Genomic DNA, 20,496 nt, shown 5'->3' with positions numbered 1-20,496 from the left:
CCAAAGGAAATAAATTATTAAAATATTTTAAAACTTTTCGCAGGGCCTGGTTCCTATTTCATATTGTAGATCTATTCAAACTGAACGTACGGTGAGCTGGAAAGTACCTCATGACCGGCATTTAAGAAAGATAATTTTATTTGAATGTCACTACCCTGCATGTAAAGGGGAAAATACTAAAAATCACAAAATATCACTGCGAAAGCCTCATCACTCATTGTGTCCTGGTGCCAAGACAAACTTGGAAACAGTGTCAAATAAAATTTAATCACTAGAATAGATATTGTTGAACAATTCCATGTAAAAAATCTGTACATATCTGTCATAATTCAGACAGGAAAAATTATTTAGTAACCCACCTGAAATGTCCTTATGCACTACATTCACTACAATGACCCGGAAGGGTTATTGTGGTCTGTGGTTTATGGCCTTGATTAGACTTCAGGACATTCGTCTCGTCGGCTAGATACCAACGATGAACCTGCTTGTGATAGTCACGCTTCTTGCTATCAGCACTTGTGCCTGGGCAGGTACTTTCTTAAATATTTTATTCTTTATTTTTGGGGATTGTTATAGAAATAAGGAAAACAAATCTAGAAAATCAAGTAAAATAGATTGTATGTTGTTTCAGATATGACGTGGTGGTTTTAACGGCGGTGGAGTGAAGACGTGTTTTTTTTATCTGCTCTGTTTTTAGCTTGATTTTAACTGGTTTTAATGCTCCACCTGCCTACAGTTGACTTTATAAAGTTTTTAGATTAGGTATATAGCATACAGCTATATTTTTAGGGGTGTAGTAAGTGTACAGAACTGTTTTTATTGACTTTTATGTGTCCTACCCCATTTTATAGTGGCGGGAAACCGTTCCCCTGTTGCAGAAAATAGACTGCTTTTAAATTACTGCGTTTTAGAGGCCGCATTGACTCTTTTATATCCATTTCACTTTTAAAATTACTACCGCCCCGGCCCTTGGTGACGGAGTGTCTGCCTTTGCCCTGTATCTCGACGAAGACTGAGCTGTCGTCTAATTTTCCAAGATGGCGGCCCCACGTCGATGAACCTGTATTCATGAAAGCCGATCTACATTAACAGCTGAAGTATGTAAAATCCATTTGGAAAAGTGACTTGTACCAATCTGTATCACCATAACTCTCCGACCGTATGCCATACTACAACCTATCGCCAAAAAACTTCCATCACCATTACAACGTACAAGCAGGGTATACCCAAGATGGCGGACAGCATGATAATGGCTTCCACTGATGTATGTACAATCAACATTGACCAACATAATGAACTTGCACCTTTAATTAATTATCAGATCAACCCTCATACCAGAACCAAATCATATACCATGAACCAAAAACGCTCACTTCAAAAAAGAAAAGGACAAATGTGAAACTCCATTCATAAACATCATCCCCAAAGATGGAGGCAATCAACTCAAAGTTGAATGCAGCACCGGGTGCTAGGAATTGATCAAGTCAGAAATCATCTCTGCCACAAATGACCAGACAATTATGGACAAGTACAACATGTCATTTGCACTGGAAATGGTCCACGATCAACAGGGAAACTCCCCGGAAACCATAATAAAGGCTAACAACAGACTTAAAAACTCACAACCGGGAAAAAGACATAAATTCACAATCAACATGTACCATACCCAATGCTCACTGTTGATAAAAGGAACACCACAATTTCAAAATGAGATTCTACCCGACATCATAGAAGCTGTAAAACAGAATCCAAATATGTCAACACTGGACAGACACTTCGCAGCACTCATAAACAGATGTCTAGCACAGAGTATTGACAAACCAGATGCACACACTAGCATATATGGGGACCCCCTATGCCCAGAAGTTGAACATACTATGGCTGGAGCTGGTCACAAAACCTGCAATGAAGTTGCTATACCAGACATTGAATGCAGCACCAATGAAGACATAAGCCTATGTCCACATTGTAAACTTCATGTAGAGGTAGGCCTTGAATGCGACGTCTGCTCCCTATGGTACCATTATGATTGTGAACACCTAGATCAGAACTTCATAGACTTTTATGAGTAAGGAGATACCGTCTACAGTTGCCTATCATGCAGACATCTAACTGCAAGATCAGAAACTCTTCAAATTTCCGATATGAACATCCATATTACCTCGCTACTTGAACCGGACTCCATGGATATTGGTCGAGATGATGAAGTACACATCAAAACATACCAAGATGACGCTACTAAAATCTCAATTAGACCGCCTATCGCACATCAAGAAACAGAAGGTACTACAGAGATAAAGACCACCACAATGGACCACAACAACCACCGAGGTACACATGACTCCGATACATGTCAGGCTATTGTAGCAGATGGAGAAATGGGCCCTTCAACAGTCACAACAAAGGTATTGGAACTGTCGCCAGTCCTAAACTCTAACAATCTAGACATACCAGTAAAGCAGCCCCAGAAAACTGCAAAGGGAAAACCAAAACAAAGGCAAAAACAGGTTGAAGTCCACAACAAAACACCATACGGTAGACCACACTCCGGCAGCAACTCCATCGACATGGACCAGGACAAGCACACGTACCATGGAACTAGATATGCACAACACAGTCAATATGCTTCAAAACCGACTACAGATAATGGAGATGGATCAAATGCGGTCTAGAATCAACAGCATAGAGAATATGATGGTAATTCAGAATAAACTTGACAACTATCATCGTCTACCAACCAACTATACACCCTATATGGTTCAACAGCCACAGTTTTATCCTGACCCCAGGACACTTCCGTTGAGGCACTCCCACCACCACCGTACTTAGGGATACCTCCTCATTTCCACCAACTTCCGGTACACCCCCATGTACTTACAAGCGGTCAAGGCTTTGCAGTATCAACACAACCGTATCATATGAGCACGCCAACAACACACACCAATACGTGGGGAGGAACCCAAAGAACAAGTTATCAGGGGGACCAGAATCGACCCTCACGACCAAGGAGCCAACCCTCGGGGACCCCTAAGGAAAGCATATATCCACAACGAAATATTCCCCCCAGACGGCAAGCAGGAAAACCGACAACAGGTCAACCGGTATACTTACCTCCTCATAAACGACGCTCTGAATCTGGTACTGTAGATACAAGGAGGAATACCACATCGTCATAATTACATCACCTGACGCCACACTCAACTCCTAAAAAGGTCATATTTGCAGATGAAAATTCCGCAGCAAAACTTGCCACGACTGAGCCCCCACCGTAACTTGTCCATATGCCGGACCCTGATACGAGCAGCATCACAGCCAAGGTTGTCAACGACACTCTGAATGAACCGTCGTCAACAAAAAACAGCCATGACTCCAATACTACAGGGCAGGTTTTTTTACGGCATGGCCGTGCAGCAAACAGACACTGGCGGAAGGAAGGAAATCAATCAATATAGGCACCTTCAATATAAAAAATATCCAGTCAAACAGCTTGTATCTAGAACAACTTCTACAGACCACAGATGTACTTTGTATACAGGAACACTGGCTCTTTGAATTCCAACATCAACTCCTTAGCACAGGCACCCACCATCCACACTCCAAGTTTGCTGATTCCAAAGATCCTATATCCCCTCTCCAAGTTCCGAGGAGCTATGGTGGAGTCTCAACCCTGCACAGAAAGGATATGGATGTGAATTACACCCATCACACTGACGGCAGTGAAAGAATCACCGTTTTAGAACTAGATACAAACCCCCCAGTCTGTATCATCAATGTATACATGCCATGTAGAGGGAGACTCTCCGAGACAGCCTACCAAGAGACATTAGATGAGATTGAGGAAATTATACAAAAGTTTGATACTCATGCCATTTTCATCTGCGGGGATATGAATGCCTCACTCAGACTACGCCCCAACAACTACAGAGACAAATTATTGTATAAATTCTGCAAGGACCTGGATCTACAAACAGCACAATGCAGAACTGACACCTTTTTCCATGTAAATGCTAAGGACACTGCTGAAATTAACTATGTCCTCTTCAATAAGAAAGGTGAGAGTATGGTGTCAAAATGCACAATCCTGGAGGAAAACCCAACCAACCACTCGGACCATATCCCGGTAATCCTAGAATTAGATCTACACACAAGATAAACAGACAAAACCACAACAATCAACAACAAACCAAACTGGAGCAAATGCGACCCGAAAGTTACCACAGATATATTGAAAATAACCTGGATCACCTAAAAACACCAGCTAATGAATTTGAAACCATATCGGCAATTCAGCATCTAACAGGCACATTATCAGACGCAACGTCAAGAAGTATACCCAACTACAAACCTATCATACAACTAAAGAGAAAAAAGAAAGCACCATGGAGTGATGAGATACAGCATGCAGCAAAACTCAGTAAGCAAGCAATGTGGAAATGGAAAGAAGCTGGAAAACCTCGTCATGTAGCCAACTTACTGTACCCGGATATGAAGAACAGAAAAAAGACCCTACAGATACTACAGAGGCAACAATCAGCCAAGAAGAGAGATGAATGGACCAATCATATAATAACCTCCTATGGGGAACAGAAACTATTTTATAAATTGGTAAAATCACAGAGGAAGACTTCAGCTACTGGACCAAAAACACTTATGCTGGACGGAGTAACCTATACAACACCAGATGAGGGCCTTCTTTGCTGGAACAAGCACTTTTCACGACTGGCAACCCCTTCGGAAAACATACTGTTCAAGGAGGACCACAAAGAGATTGCTGATAAAACAACAAACCTTATACACATACTCAGTGAGCAGGAACCAGCTGGAATAACACCGGCCTCAGATTCCGAAATCAAGAAAGCCATCTCAAAACTAAATAACAACAAAGCAGCTGACAGCATGGCAATGACTAGCGAATACTTCAAAATGTCTGGAGATACCATAATTCCCTACCTAAAAACTCTTATCAACAGTATGCTAGAGAAAAAGAAAGTACCGGCAATGCTGAAATCTGGACTACTTACTTCAATCTACAAAAAGGGAGATCAGAAAAACCCCTCCAACTACCGTGGGATCACCGTTACCACAGTCATACTTAAAATCGTGGAACATATTCTCAACGCCAGACATAACATTATCCTGAATCCAACACAATCCAAACTACAGACCGGTTTTACCAAAGGTTCATCATCTATCAACTCAGCTCTCATCGTAACAGAATGCCTTAAGGAAGCCCGTCTACAAAGAAAGCCTCTTCTATTAACAACACTCGATGCACAGAAGGCATTCGATGTCGTGGATCAATATATTCTTTTAAACAAGCTCTATGCCGACGGAATCACGGGCGCTGACTGACTGATGATTCAGGATCTCTACAAAGATGTCACATCAGGCGTCAAGTGGGAGAGACAGACTTCAGACCCCTTTACTATTCGACAAGGAGTCCGTCAAGGGGGAGTACTCTCCACATCTCATTACAAACGTTTTAACAATCCCCTACTGAAGGATCTGGAAGAAAAATGCGAGGGAGCCAATATAGGATACATCAGAATCCCACACACAACATGTGCGGATGACATTGCCCTTCTAGCTCACACGGTTCTCGACATGAAACATATGCTGACCAGGGTAGAGAATCATTTAACTCAAGAAAGATATCTACGGAACCCTTCAAAAAGTAAGATAAAACTGTACAACACCAAAGATGTAGAAACATTCCCCATATATGATGAACCAATAGAGATAACAGACCAGTTACCCCATCTTGGAGTCCTTAGAAATGGCAAGAACACCATAGACTGCAAGAAAACTGTCCAGACAGGAAGGAAAACAGCTTACTCACTCATGGGATCTGGATTTCATGGGAAGAATGGATCATCTCAACTTGTTAAAGCTCATCTTTGGAAAACCTATGTCGTCCCAAGGCTCACATATGGAATGGAAATACTCAACTACACAAAAACGCAGATGAAAGACCTGGAACGATTCCAGACCAAATCACTAAGACAGGTACAACATCTTCCGGACAGGACAGCAACATCTATATCCCTGGCATTACTTGGAGCTGTATCATTGACAGAAACACACTGAACCTTTTCTACAGAATCATTACCAACCCCTACTCCATAGAGTACTCTATAGCATACCGTCAACTAGCAGTGAGATCGAGAGACGAGGATAGCTAGTTCTCTCATGTGAGGAACCTCCTGGGACAGTACAATCTTCTAACGGCATTTACTCTCCTCGAAGATCTTCCACTCAAAAGTCAATGGAAAGAGATGCTAGACAGGGGGATATCTACGCATATTCAAGACAGCTGGAAAGATGATTTCGCCACCAAATCGTCACTCAAATACATTAACCCTGATTCCGTTACCTTGAAAGAACCTCACCATGTCTACTCCACAGTGCGAAATAACAAACACGATGTCCAACGAGCCGAATGCAAGACAAGACTCCTCAAGGGCACATATACCATACAGGCAAATAGAGCAGCCGTCAACCAATACAACGTCAACCCGGAATGCAGACTATGTCATACAGGGCCAGAGGACCGGCAACACTTCATTGCCGTGTGTACAGCATACGATAGAATAAGGGGTCATGCCTATCTTCGACTACAAAGTATTCCAGCAATATACAGAACTGACTTCAAATCCTACAAAATTCACTCATCTGATACTAGATTGCACACACCCAGAGATCAGCGATATCCATGTCTTTAACAATGATGAGATCAACAAAATTGAACTTCACAGTAGAGAATACTTGCAAGAAATCCATCTACGACGAGTTAAGCTACTTGCAGAACTAGATACAGAGGAGAATGGCAGACCAACTAATGATATTTTTCATATAAACTTTACTATGTTTTATGGAAGAGAATAGAACTCTTTAGTTTTTGATCCCTGTGTACATACGCCCTGACTGTGTACATATCTGTACAGATTTTATTGCTGAGCCGATATTCTACGCTACTAGGAAGTAGCGGTGCCTCGACAAGACAACGAGGGAATCTGCCAAGGAACCTGAACCTGAACCGTTGCTTCTATACGTATATAAAAATGAAAAAGAATGTCCCAAATCTAAAATATAATATGAACGTACAACGGATCTTTTTGCTGTTTTTCAACAGTTTGTGTCGGATTATTTACATGATTGTTTGTTGCAAGAAAAAATATTCCATTAAAACCGTTGAATACTGTAAGGAAAAGATGATTGTAAAATTAATTTTCATATCTTTGCATAATGTTTATTTATCCTGCTGCACTGACGCCTTTGTAACAAATTAAAGGAAAAGCCCAAAATGTTTACGTCTTTCAAATTTTATGTTGATGAATATGTCTTTCAAAAAATTTCATAAAAAAAAAATCCCGAAACAACTTTGAAAAATTCCTTCTCCAGTATATATTTTGAGATAAATGACTTTCAGGTGTATATAAACGAAAAAGAATTAATTCTATCAACCAAAATCAACAACAAAACCAATGGTACGCCATTTCAAATCGGAAAGGCTTAGTCGCATTAAAAAACGGGTATATCGAGATTTAGATATCCCTCTCCAGGCGTTATATCCGGAATATAAATTCATCATTCTTGTTGTAAATTGCTTTCTGTTTCAGTATCATACACCTGCCATGGTGACGTCAGACGTCTTCATCCCACCGGTAGAGCCAATGGAGGTAATGACGTAGCTTGTTTTGAATCAATAATAGAAAGACGGATTTAAGATTTTTACGAAAAGATCAGAAATGTGACTTCTACCAAAATATCGTAATCATTAGCTGATTTAAAAGATTATTTTTATCAGAAATGATACTAATGCTAGCGCGATCCCGTATTAATCTAAGCCAAACTGGCGCAAATTGAAAACAATATGTATTGTAAATTCACTAGGAACTACGAATCGTTTTTCTCTTATCAAAAAAGAAAGAAATGAACAGTTCAACTCGATATTCTGCCTAAGTACCATTTCTCTCCGATAGGCTGCGCTCTTTGATAATTCCGAATCTAGACTGGATTGTCAGACTAAGTACCATTTTTCCCACTAAACTGCGCACTTAGACGCTAATTGAAGCCTGGAGGAGAGTTGAAACTACGGTAGACAATCCAGTCTATTTCGAAGAGAAACCTACAAGAGAGAAGATCTGACCAGATCTCGACATCTTCTAGTTAGATGTCGACATAAACAACTGACAAACTGGTGTCATATCCGAGCACGAACACGATATAAAGTCAACTTTCCGACTTGCTAGACAATTATCTTGGATTTATTATCTTGGCCGGTAAATTAGCAAGTCGACATATTCTTCAGTTTAGGACAACATCGTCTTCTGTGATGTTAACATCTTCTCATATTATGTCGACATAATTCAGGAATTATGTCGACATCACTAAGTCGCAAGTCGGCAACTCGATGGCAGAAATATGCCACCATACCATAGAAATCGAATGTTCTACGTGTATACGTGTTTTGGCGTGTTGTTGTTACTACGGGTGGAGATGTATGAGAACTGGTGAAGTATGATTTGTGCTGTTCCTGTCGCTGACAAGTGTGTCCCGTGATTTTAGTGCTGCCACACCTATGTTATCCTGATTCCTTGATTTTATGTATTTCCAGAATGGTTTTCATTTGTTATGATTTTGTCTATCTTGAACTTTGTTTACATATTCGTTTTCAGCTTTTCTTATTTCTGAGTTGTTGTTTTTTGGAAGTGATAGAAGTTATTAGGGCTTTTCGCCAACAGGTGAAAAGACCTATTAATAATAATAATAATAATAATAATAACTTTATTTAAAGGGGGTTACACATTTAGTACAAGACTAATCTTCCATGCGGCCCTCAAACACATATAGTACATGAATGCATAAAGATATTACATAACACAATGATATGATATAACTACAATCTACAAACACAATCCATTAATGAGATTACTGTAAACTGACTAGAATTACATGTGTTGTAATGTCTATGGTAACGTATGTCCAACAATATCTTGCATATACTAACAGCATATGTGGAACCTTACATTATAGGTTTTGACAGTGTCCTGTGGAATTTCAATACCAAACTTTTTATTAACATGAAATTGATAATGTTCATTTATCCATTTAAGTAAAGAGACAATAGGTGACTCTTGAGATTTTTTTTAAACGTGAAGACTGTTATATCATTCTTAATTTGGTTTGGAAGATTATTCCATGACACAACACCGGTATAGTTGAAAGATTTTTTGAATAATTCAGTGTTGTGTCTTGGTATAACTAGATTATTATGAGAAGTTGATCTTAACCCATAGTTATATGTATCATGGCATAGACTTAGGTTAGATTTAATGTAGCCTGGTGCTAAATCATTTAGTGCTTTGTATACTAATATACAAGTATGATATTTAACTCTGTAATTAAAAGAGAGAGTATCACATTATTTAAAGTGTTCAATGCTTGGAGTTAAGATGGGCTTATTTAATACAATACGTATAGCCTTTTTCTGGATTTTAGTGATATAATTTCCTTGTTCAATTGTTAAACCATTTCCCCACACAATAGCAGCAAAGTCCAGTATTGGCAATATATAGGCGTTATAGTAAAATTTTCGGGCTTCTTGATTCAAATAGCCTGCCATTCTACGCAAAAGTGCAACAGAAGTTGCTAATTTGGAAGATACTTTTTTCACTTGGGTTACCCAACTTAGATGGTTATCAATATACATACCCAGAACCTTTTGACAGGAGGAAGACGCAATTTCGTCATTGTCTACTACCAAACGTAATGGATTTAGATTTGCAAGTTTATGTTTGCTGGCTATTACCATACTTGTGGTCTTATTTGTATTCAATTTCATGTTATTATTCACACACCATCTCACTATATGATTTAGATTATCTTGGAGATTATCTGCAATGGCAGAGGAGTTATCTCCCTTCAAATGCATTGTACTATCATCCGCATACATGTCAATCAAACAATTTTGTACATATAATAGCATATCATTTATATATATAATGAATAGTAACGGCCCAAGTTTTGAGCCTTGAGGAACACCTGACCTAATTACTTTAGGTGAAGATGAAATATTGTTTGATTTGACAGATTGCACTCTATTTTCTAAGTATGATGTTAGTCAGTTTACACTGGTGCTAGAGAATTTAGTATCTTAAGTTTATGTAGAAGAATGTCATGATCCACCAAGTCAAAGGCACAATTACTTCATTATTGTCAATACCCTCAATCCATTTATCAATTAGGTTAACTAGGGCAGTCTGACATGAGTGTTTCGCTCGAAAGCCTGATTGCGAGCTATGCAAAAGGTCATACTTCAATAAATATTTATATAAGTGATTTGAAGTATGTCTCTCAAATATTTTGGATATAGTAGGTAGAATAGATATTGGTCTGTAACTATCTAGAATATCCTTATCTCCGCCCTTGTGTAGTGGTGTCACTCTTGCTATTTTTAGAGCGATGGAAAGATGGACGTTGATATACTCAAATCAATGATATAATTTAAATATGGAGATATAATATGGTTGCAAATTTTAAGTATTTTTGGACCAAGTCCANCGTCACAAAATGATCATTATAATCCAGTGTTTTTTTATCGACCATATTGGAGACATCAACAAAATGCATATTTATTCTGCCTATGATTACTTGTTTATCAGTAATGGTCATGTCGTTATTTTTTTTTTAAGATGAGTAGGAATAGTACTTCGAGATTCACTGGATGACATGCATTTTACGTGTTTCCAAAGTAAGGCACTAGGTTTGTGATCAGTAACAGTATTATTTAACATATCTTTCTTTGAATTTAGTATTAGCAAATTAGTTTTGTTTCTCCATAACCTATATTAGAATTGTTATGTTTCTTATTCTTCTTATTATTATTCTTCTTTCCTGAATTTGTTGCCGCCTAATCTTTTGATTAGTAGCAGATTTGTGAACAATCTTATAAGTATATTGTAGGCAAAGGTCAAAAGGTGTCATTGCAACATTTTCAAGGAGATCAAAAATCCAATATGGCCGCCATGACGTCATAGGTCAAATCTTAAAATGGCCATAACTCAAAAACTGTTTATTGTACAGCAGTCATGCAATTATATTATTTGTAGATATTCTACATGGCTAGCCTTTTCTTCATACATGTTATTACAAAAAAAGTCAAATAAAAATCCTCGCTGTTGGTTCAAAGGTCAACACTTTTTCAATTTTCAATACTTTTGAAAAATTCTTTTTGAAATGCAGTATGTCATTCCGATGTATTTGGTGTCTTCAGTTTTTCTAAAACGTTTTCCGGTTGCACTGTTCGCCGTTTTGAAAATTTCCTGCGATCTTTTTGAAATGCCGACAATATGTTAAAATCAATTTTCTCCAATATCTGTGAGATATTTTTCCAATTATTTATCGAATACAAAATTTCTCAGATAGTGTTTCGAATTTGGTTAGGTTATTGACTTCTTTGAAAAAACAAAATGGCCGCCATGACGTCATATCCGTTTTTACCTTAANTATTTTACGTGTTTCCAAAGTAAGGCGCTAGGTTTGTGATCAGTAACAGCATTTTTAACTAACTTTCTTTGAATTTAGTATTAGCAAATTAGTTTTGTTTCTCCATAACCTATAGTTATCCCAATCCTTTGCCGAATGAAATTCGTAAGCGCCTTGCATTGGCTATGTCCTCGTTAAACCATTCCGGCTGTTTGTTTCGTTTGACCCTTTTAGTTTTCATCATGGCATGTTTATCTAGGATTTTCAATATTATGTTATATAGGAGTGATAGTGCTTCATTTGGGTCAGTCTNTTACAAAAAAAGTCAAATAAAAATCCTCGCTGTTGGTTCAAAGGTCAACACTTTTTCAATTTTCAATACTTTTGAAAAATTCTTTTTGAAATGCAGTATGTCATTCCGATGTATTTGGTGTCTTCAGTTTTTCTAAAACGTTTTCCGGTTGCACTGTTCGCCGTTTTGAAAATTTCCTGCGATCTTTTTGAAATGCCGACAATATGTTAAAATCAATTTTCTCCAATATCTGTGAGATATTTTTCCAATTATTTATCGAATACAAAATTTCTCAGATAGTGTTTCGAATTTGGTTAGGTTATTGACTTCTTTGAAAAAACAAAATGGCCGCCATGACGTCATATCCGTTTTTACCTTAATGACCATAACTCTTTATTGGCTGAACATATTAAATTCATCTTTGGATATATTTTTAACCCTAACAATAGAAAACTTTTTCTCGGGAAACATTTTTGTGTAAAATGTCAACTGCCAGTTTTCGGCAGGGGTCAAATTTCAAAATTGCTATTTTGGGTAACACATTCAAAAAATCTTCTTAAGTTCTACAAGGTCTTGGGTCTTGATATTTAACAGATAAAGTGCTCAGGTATTGGCTATCAAGTTTGTGAAAATGGTTGACCTTGACCTAGTTTCAAGGTCATAGGGGTTGAATGTCTAAAACTCTTTATACGGCCTCTTCTCAATAACCAAGAGGCCTATGGCGATGATATTTGGTCAGTCGTTTTAGCTTGATTGTAGAGGTTTTGTTTTTCCTGCAGCATTTTCCTTATCCTTTTGTTGAACCATTGGATTTTGTAGTTTGAGTTGGTATATTTGAGTTTAGTGAGTGAGGAAGATAATTTTAGAATTACAGCCAGCATTCTTCTACTCCTTCATTATTCGTATCCTATTTGTTATTGTCTTGACTAAGGCTGTACATTTCTTTTCTTCCCTCCCAATTTGCTCTTCTTCACAAGAAGGATTTTCCTGTTATTATTTTCTGGTAATGTGGTTTGGTGTCCATGTCAGTTACAATGATGTCATGGTCCGAGATACTGGTTTGTTAATTGATGAATTGATTAAGCTTGGTTTTGTAATAATTACTGGGTAGGCTCTTTTCTCTAGCAGGTTCTTCATGGATTTGCGTGATGTATGCTTGTATGTTTGCATCAATTCGCTGACGTTGGATTTCTTTGTCATTTGCGCTTCGTTTCGTTTTGTTAAATTTTCCCTGTTTATGTCATTACCAGGGTAATTGAACTCGCATGATAGCATGAAGTTATTTGAAGAAGGGTTTTATGTTGCTAGTTTCACGGTGACTAGATCATCTACAGTCAAAGTGTTCCAATGTGGCATGTAGGAACACCTATGAAGAGATATTTTTTACCTTTACTCTTTCCCATTCAATCTCAAAGGTTGTATTAGGTCTGGTTGTTCCGTTGAGACAATGTCTTTGCTGGTTAGGATGAAAACACCTCCCCTTAGTATTCCACGGTCATTTCTGTATGCAGTCTAATTTTCTTTTCTTTTTTAGATTTCTGAAACACTTTTAGCATTCAACCTCAACGAGAGTCTAAAGCAACTGACATTTTTTTCCCACAGGTGTTACAACATCCAAAAATGAAGTAGAGCACGATTACCGTGACCTGAACAACAAGAAATCTTGTTACTACGCATCAGGCGCGGCGCACTGTAAGTACACGAAAAATCAGAGGGTATAAAAATGCACACGACCAGACAGCACGGCGAATTGTAAGTACACGACCAGGCGGGCGCAGAGTAATACAAGCATACAACCAGGCGGGCGCGGAGTAATACAGGTACACGGCCAGGCGGGTATGGCGTAACACCAGCATACGACCAGGCATGTACGGCGAAATGTCAAAACACAACCAGACGGGCACGGCGTAATATCAGTTAACGACCAAATGTTTACGGCGTAATGTCAGTACACGACCAGGCGATCGCCGCTTAATGTCTATACACAACCAGACGGGCACGGCGTAATGTCAGTACACGACCAGGCGGGTACGGCGTAATGTCAGTACACGACCAGGCGGGTACGGCGTAATGTCAGTATACGACTGGCGGGCACGGCGTAATGTCAGGACACGACCAGACGGGCACGGCGTAATGTCAGGACACGACCAGACGGGCACGGCGTAATGTCAGGACACGACCAGACGGGCACGGCGTAATGTCAGTTCACGACCAGACGGGCGCGGTGTGATGTCAGTACACGACCAGACGGGCACGGCGTAATGTAATGACACGACCAGACGGGTACGACGTAATTTAAGTACACGACCAGACGGGCGTGGTGTGATATAATGACACGACCAGACGAGCACGGCGTAATGTAATGACACGACCAGACGGGCGCGGTGTAATGTAAGCGCACGGTCGACAGGCTCGGCGTGATGTGACCTGTATGCACATGACCAGGCAATGGCTGCAAACCAAAAGTTCACGATCAGATTGACATGAAGTAGTACATTTCATTTTGGGGAAAAAACCGATGGGACGATGACAAGGGCTGGCACGTTCTCCAAGTACAAGAGCAGGCGACATTTTGAACATTTATTTCCTGGAATTTTATCCATGTCAAAATCACCAACGTCTTTATGGCACAGTTTATAAAGATACACCGAGTCCTGTATTTATAAGAACTTATAAGGAAAATACAGTTAAGAACTTGGAATTGTGAATTCATTTACATGCATGAAATCGGTGTGGTACAAACCTTAATGAACTTTACGTAAAATTATTTGTATGAAAATTAAGTAAAAATATTTGTGTGAACCTTCAATAGAAATAATCTGTATGAACCTGAAGGAGGAAATATTTGTATGAAAAACATTTGTATGAATATTTAGTAGAATATTTCTGTATGAACCTTAAATAGAATATATCTGTATGAACCTTAAATAGAATGTCTCTGTGTGAACCTTAAATAGAATGTCTCTGTGTGAACTTTCAATAGAATGTCTCTATATGAACGTTAAATAGAATATATCTATAGGAACCTTAAAAAGAATATATCTGTATGAACCTTAAATAGAATGTATCTGTTTGAACCTTAAAAGAATATATCTGTATGAACTTTAAATACAATATATCTGTTTGAACCTTAAATACAATATATCTGTATGAACCTTAAATAGAATATATCTGTATGAACCTTAAATAAAATGTCTCTGTGTGAACCTTAAATAGAATGTCTCTGTGTGAACTTTCAATAGAATGTCTCTGTATGAACGTTAAATAGAATGTATCTGTATGAACTTTAAATACAATATATCTGTTTGAACCTTAAATAGAATATATCTGTATGAACCTTAGATAGAATATATCTGTATGAACCTTAAAAAGAATATATCTGTATGAACCTTAAATAGAATGTCTCTGTGTGAACCTTACATAGAATGTATCTGTATGAACTCTAAATACAATATATCTGTGTCAACTTTAAATAGAATGTATCTGTATGAACTTTAAATACAATATATCTCTATGAACTTTAAATACAATGTATCTGTTTGAACCTTGAATAGAATATATCTGTTTGAACCTTAAAAAGAATATATCTGTATGAACTTTAAATACAATATATCTGTTTGAACCTTAAATACAATATATCTGTATGAACCTTAAATACAATATATCTGTATGAACCTTAAATAGAATATATCTGTATGAACCTTAAATAGAATGTCTCTGTGTGAACTTTCAATAGAATGTATCTGTATGAACTTTAAATACAATATATCTGTGTGAACTTTAAATAGAATGTATCTGTCTGAACTTTAAATACAATATATCTCTATGAACTTTAAATACAATATATCTGTATGAACTTTAAATACAATATATCTGTATGAACTTTAAATACAATCTATCTGTATGAACTTTAAATACAATATATATCTGTATGAACCTTAAATAGACTGTATCTGTATGAACTCTAAATACAATATATCTGTATGAACCTCAAATAGACTGTATCTGTATGAACTCTAAATACAATATATCCGTTTGAACCTTAAATAGAATGTATCTGTATGAACTCTAAATACAATATATCTGTTTGAACCTTAAATAGAATATATCTGTATGAACCTGAAATAGAATATATCTGTATGAACCTTAAATAGAATATATCTGTATGAACCTTAAATAGAATGTCTCTGTGTGAACCTTAAATATAATATATCTATTTGAACCTTAAAAAAAAAAAAAAAAAAAAAAAATGTATGGATTTTAAGTAGAAATATGTGCGTGAACCTTAAGAGAAAAATACCAGTACTTACCGTTGTATGCAGTTTGAGTGATTAAATACGGATATTATACATGTTTGAAAATACATGTATGTGTTTTCTCGCCATCAGGTATCCAGCCGTCGGTAATTGCCGCCTTGGCCAGTCGGGAATCACGTGGGGGACGTCTTCTGACGTCAACAGGAGGATGGGGAGACCATCACAATGCCTACGGTATATTACAGGTAATCACTGGCCTGTAACGGTCACGGACATATCGGGCTAAGTCAGTCTTAGTCAATTGAGCGCTTTACCTAAAAGTAAACTTTATATACTGTACAACAATTGCGAAACAATGGCATTCTTATGCTTACCTTAGATTTTCAATCGCCAGTAAAAGTCTGAAGTACGAGGGCTATGCAATAAATTCTATCACCAATGTAAGGAATTACACGTAGGTTGTATATAATTTGATTCCTCCCTTGGCAGAAGCGCCCTTTCTCAATCGCGCTATCCATGACATAAACTCCGCGCGGTAGTCTCCCCTTGGTATACTGCCGATACACTGAAAGATTGCACTACCAAGAGCACTCATAGAGGCATAACGCTTCCTAGAGAGCATTTTCTTTAATAAAAGAAACAGGAAAAAGTCACAGGGACTTAGATCTGGTGAACAGGGTAGGTTGTCAATCTGTGCTTCAAAAACTTCAACAATGAAAAACTTCTTTAATTCTTGTCGGCTGATGTCGAAATTTTGCAGGTGCATTGCTCTTTAAATGCTTTTACAGTCTACCTCGGCGCTGAACTATTTTATTGCCCGTTCGCACGGGAGCTATGTGATGACAGAATTTATTGAATGGCTCTCGAATAATCGCGATATACTGACACAAATCACAATGCACAGTAGGGGTATCCCCTAAGTATTACACGACCACCTTCTGATCCGTCTCTCTAGTGTGACACCCGCCACCACAACTTCTGCGAGAATTATGCTTGGGACAGCTGTGAACACATGGAACTTATGGTCAGGAATGTTCTTGTTCCCTACATTACCCAGGTGGCGCGTAAGCATCCCACGTGGTCCCAAGATCAGAAGCTCCAAGGTAAGTTTTCAAATGTCTCCACAAAATTTGCAAGTTGTCGATATTCTATAAAATTGTTATTTCTCTAAAACAATTTTGCGATGTTTTCCATTAATTCAATATTGAGAGTAAGTCATTTATATGCAATCTTGTAATCCTATAGGGGTTAGCACAGGCGAGTAGCCATATTAAAGCCCAGATATAGATTATAATAACATTATTTGAAAATCCCCTCCGCGTAAACAGAAGGAAGAAAATAACATTTGAAACCCGTACAAGAAGCTGACTGCTTCACTGATAGAGAGGGAATCGATTGATAGAAGTTAGAATTGATATATGGAAGATAAAAATATATTTGTTATGTTTAAAAGCCGTGTATTCATTGAACCGCAGATTATGCTGTTTTCAGTTAGAAAATAACGGTTGGTACCACTCTCGATCAAGTGATCTTACTTGAATTTTCATTAAACCACATCAGATGCCAATTAGTCTGAGTTTAAGATAAAATTGAAATCTGTTGACAGTTTGGTGACGAGCTTAAGTCATCCATTGTTCTAGACGCACGTGCAGTCGTCACGTACACATTAGGTATAAATATGGGACCAGTAGAACTAACAAATCGCTCTTGCTTGAAACACTAGGACTTACACTAATAGTATAGCAGTCGTCATGACCAGCTCGCTGGCTACAAGGGCGTGTCAGTAACACCCGACAGCTTTACCTTCATAACATCTTGGGTAACCCATGTCAGCCAGGGAGTGTCCAGCACATCACTGGCATCACTATACGATCACATGACGCCATAGCCATTGAGTGAAAGCGAAGGATTCGTAATAATATTTCATTTATAAACCTTGGAACTTTTCTTCTGTGTTTTGTAAACACATTTAACGGACTATAGGGGACCCATATCTCGAGATTGATACGAGTATAACATTCGAAAAAAGCACGGTATTTTTTACGTATGCTACTGTATGTATCAAAATAAGCAAACTAGAAAGGAAAGAGTTGCTATCCCTTTGGCCCATGTATGCATTCATCAGGAAACGCAGTTTCATCAACAGTTGCTTGCTGAACCCATATATGGGCAAATGTGCTAGCAACTCTGTGTTTTAGTTTGGACACCATTCAATTTATACTGTGTACATTGTGGTATTTATTTTCGCTAAAATCTGCTTTCGCAATGTTTGTCATTCATTCAATATTGGGAGTAGGCCTATTTATATTCATTAGTATTAAGTTAAAACCATATTTTATTCGTGTAGTTTGACATGTACATGGAAAACAAACACTAACGCACTTATACTTAGTCTTTTTCATATTTCATTCAACTTGCATTATCTCGAAATAGATTCGAATATAACATTCGAAAGAAAAGATTTATTTCCAGTATCCACATCTGGTTCCATTTGATTGACAGGTGGTATCGCTGCCTACAACTTTGGAGTAAGAAACGTCCAGTCCTGGGCCAACCTTGACGGTGGCACAACACAAAATGACTACAGCAATGACGTAGTTGCGCGTGCTAAACGTCTCATCGCAAATCACAATTGGCAGTAAAATGTTGTTCAGCACAAAGGAATGACACGAAATTATGTTTTGTTGCTAATGGCTCACTCGCCACAATAATAAAAGTTGTACTAAAGTACTAGTGTTCTTCAAAAAATAATCTTTTCTGCTGTGTACCAAAACCATGTTATTTCTATGCATGGATACAGAACGATTATATATTAACTACAGATGGAATATCATTTCACGAGCTTTCACGTGTGTTGTGAAAACGCGAGTAAATTTAGCATAAGCTTCCGTGTTAGTGTTCGCATAGGGTGGCACCTAGCGCAATTGATATGGCGCGGGTTTAGTGACAAAGAAGTGGCACGTTAGAATCCACATGCGGTGAAATCTAGATTGGTCCTTCAGAAACAAACTTTGAACCTCTGAATTCCACCTGCCTAGAGCGGAGTATTATTATAGGATAGAGAAATTCCACCAAAGGAGTTTTCAAATTGGGGAAAAACCAAGGCCTTTACATTGTTTTGCAAAAATTTGAAAATCCCGAGGTTGGAATTTCCCTTTTTTACATCAAAGGGCATGAAACAGTATTTTTCGCTTATTCCAATCACCAGACTAACCTCAGAAACCACAAAATATGTCGCAAATTCCGCATCGGGAAATCGAAATGGTTTCCGATAGCCTGAGGTACCGAAGTTCTTAAAAATGGTAGTTGCTATTCCCTGCTCAAGACTTATCGCAACATGTGACGGGGTGGAATATTGTGATGGGTGCCTGCTGCATGGTGTTTCAGAGAGGTAGCACTCTAAAGTCGGCATCAGATCCGCCTTATCATACATTGAAGATACTACATCTACATAATTTGCTTCCAGCACACATACACACATGCACACATACTTTACATGCATGGAAGCATGTACTAAATGAACTTAGCTGTTAATACGACGTTAAACAAAATAAAACCAAACCAAACCGATCCTGACATCACGTCATTGTTGCCCAGATGTGACGTGAACAGGAGTGTAAGATAAAAATGGTTGTACTCCTTTCTTACCCTGGACAGTTATATCATAATTTCTGCATATGTACATATTACGATTGGATCACCCTCGTATTGAAGTGGAATATAGCTATACATTTTCCGTTGGAAGTAAATGCCCATAAAAAGCAAAGCACCTGCACCACGTCCAGCACACACACGCATAACGTATGGTATCACGTGGTAAGACGAGCTTAAATGTTAAGCAAAATAAGCGGACACAATACATCTCCAGCACACATACAGGCATACACACATAGGGAGATATTAGCCAGGTGGCATATAACTAGTAGTTAGCGCCTGATAAGGCAGCTCCTGCGACTTCCTCAATATTGTATTGATTAATATATATGCTAATTGTATTGACTGTATAAAGTTGTATATCTATGTACTGTAAAGCGCTTCAGAGTGGCTTATGGAAGCTAGATAGGGCACTATATCAAATGTTGTATATTTATTTATTTATTTAATATAAGAGTGATGTCATTAAGATAAGGTGGAACACTTTGTAGAATACAAGTATTAATTAAAATAAATACCTTAACAGGTGATATTTATCTGACTATCATATAAGTTTGGTTTGTGGGCAGAACCTAAGTGCAAAATCTTTTCTGTTTGCTCTGAAATATTCAATTTTCTGTCATTACATGCAATCAGAGAATACAGTCAATCATGAAGATATTTGAGGGAGTCTGCTAATGCTGTCATAATGACACGTTGTTGGTGTTTTAATTAAGGGAGCCAAACTTACAATAGAATGTAAGATAACTACAACCCGTTAAAGAAGCAACATTTCAGAATAAGAATCCCATTACTCGTTTCGTGTAT

At 37.9% G+C, this 20,496-nt stretch overlaps 1 protein-coding gene across 1 annotated transcript; it reads left to right on the top strand.

Moving 5' to 3' along the window:
* The first annotated feature begins 408 nt into the window (after positions 1 to 408).
* Positions 409 to 18,775, top strand: LOC110459259 (glycine, glutamate and proline-rich protein-like). Its single transcript, XM_021511432.1, has 6 exons — positions 409 to 530; positions 7,620 to 7,679; positions 13,382 to 13,471; positions 16,168 to 16,280; positions 16,991 to 17,138; positions 18,538 to 18,775. Exons 1-6 carry the CDS (start codon positions 476 to 478, stop codon positions 18,675 to 18,677), a joined length of 606 nt encoding a protein of 201 aa, XP_021367107.1. The 5' UTR covers positions 409 to 475; the 3' UTR covers positions 18,678 to 18,775.
* The last annotated feature ends 1,721 nt before the right edge of the window (positions 18,776 to 20,496 follow it).

Source organism: Mizuhopecten yessoensis, unplaced genomic scaffold (genome assembly GCF_002113885.1).
Source record: "Mizuhopecten yessoensis strain PY_sf001 unplaced genomic scaffold, ASM211388v2 scaffold9987, whole genome shotgun sequence".
Classification (NCBI taxonomy): domain Eukaryota; kingdom Metazoa; phylum Mollusca; class Bivalvia; order Pectinida; family Pectinidae; genus Mizuhopecten; species Mizuhopecten yessoensis.
This window is presented reverse-complemented; position numbering and strand designations above follow the sequence as displayed.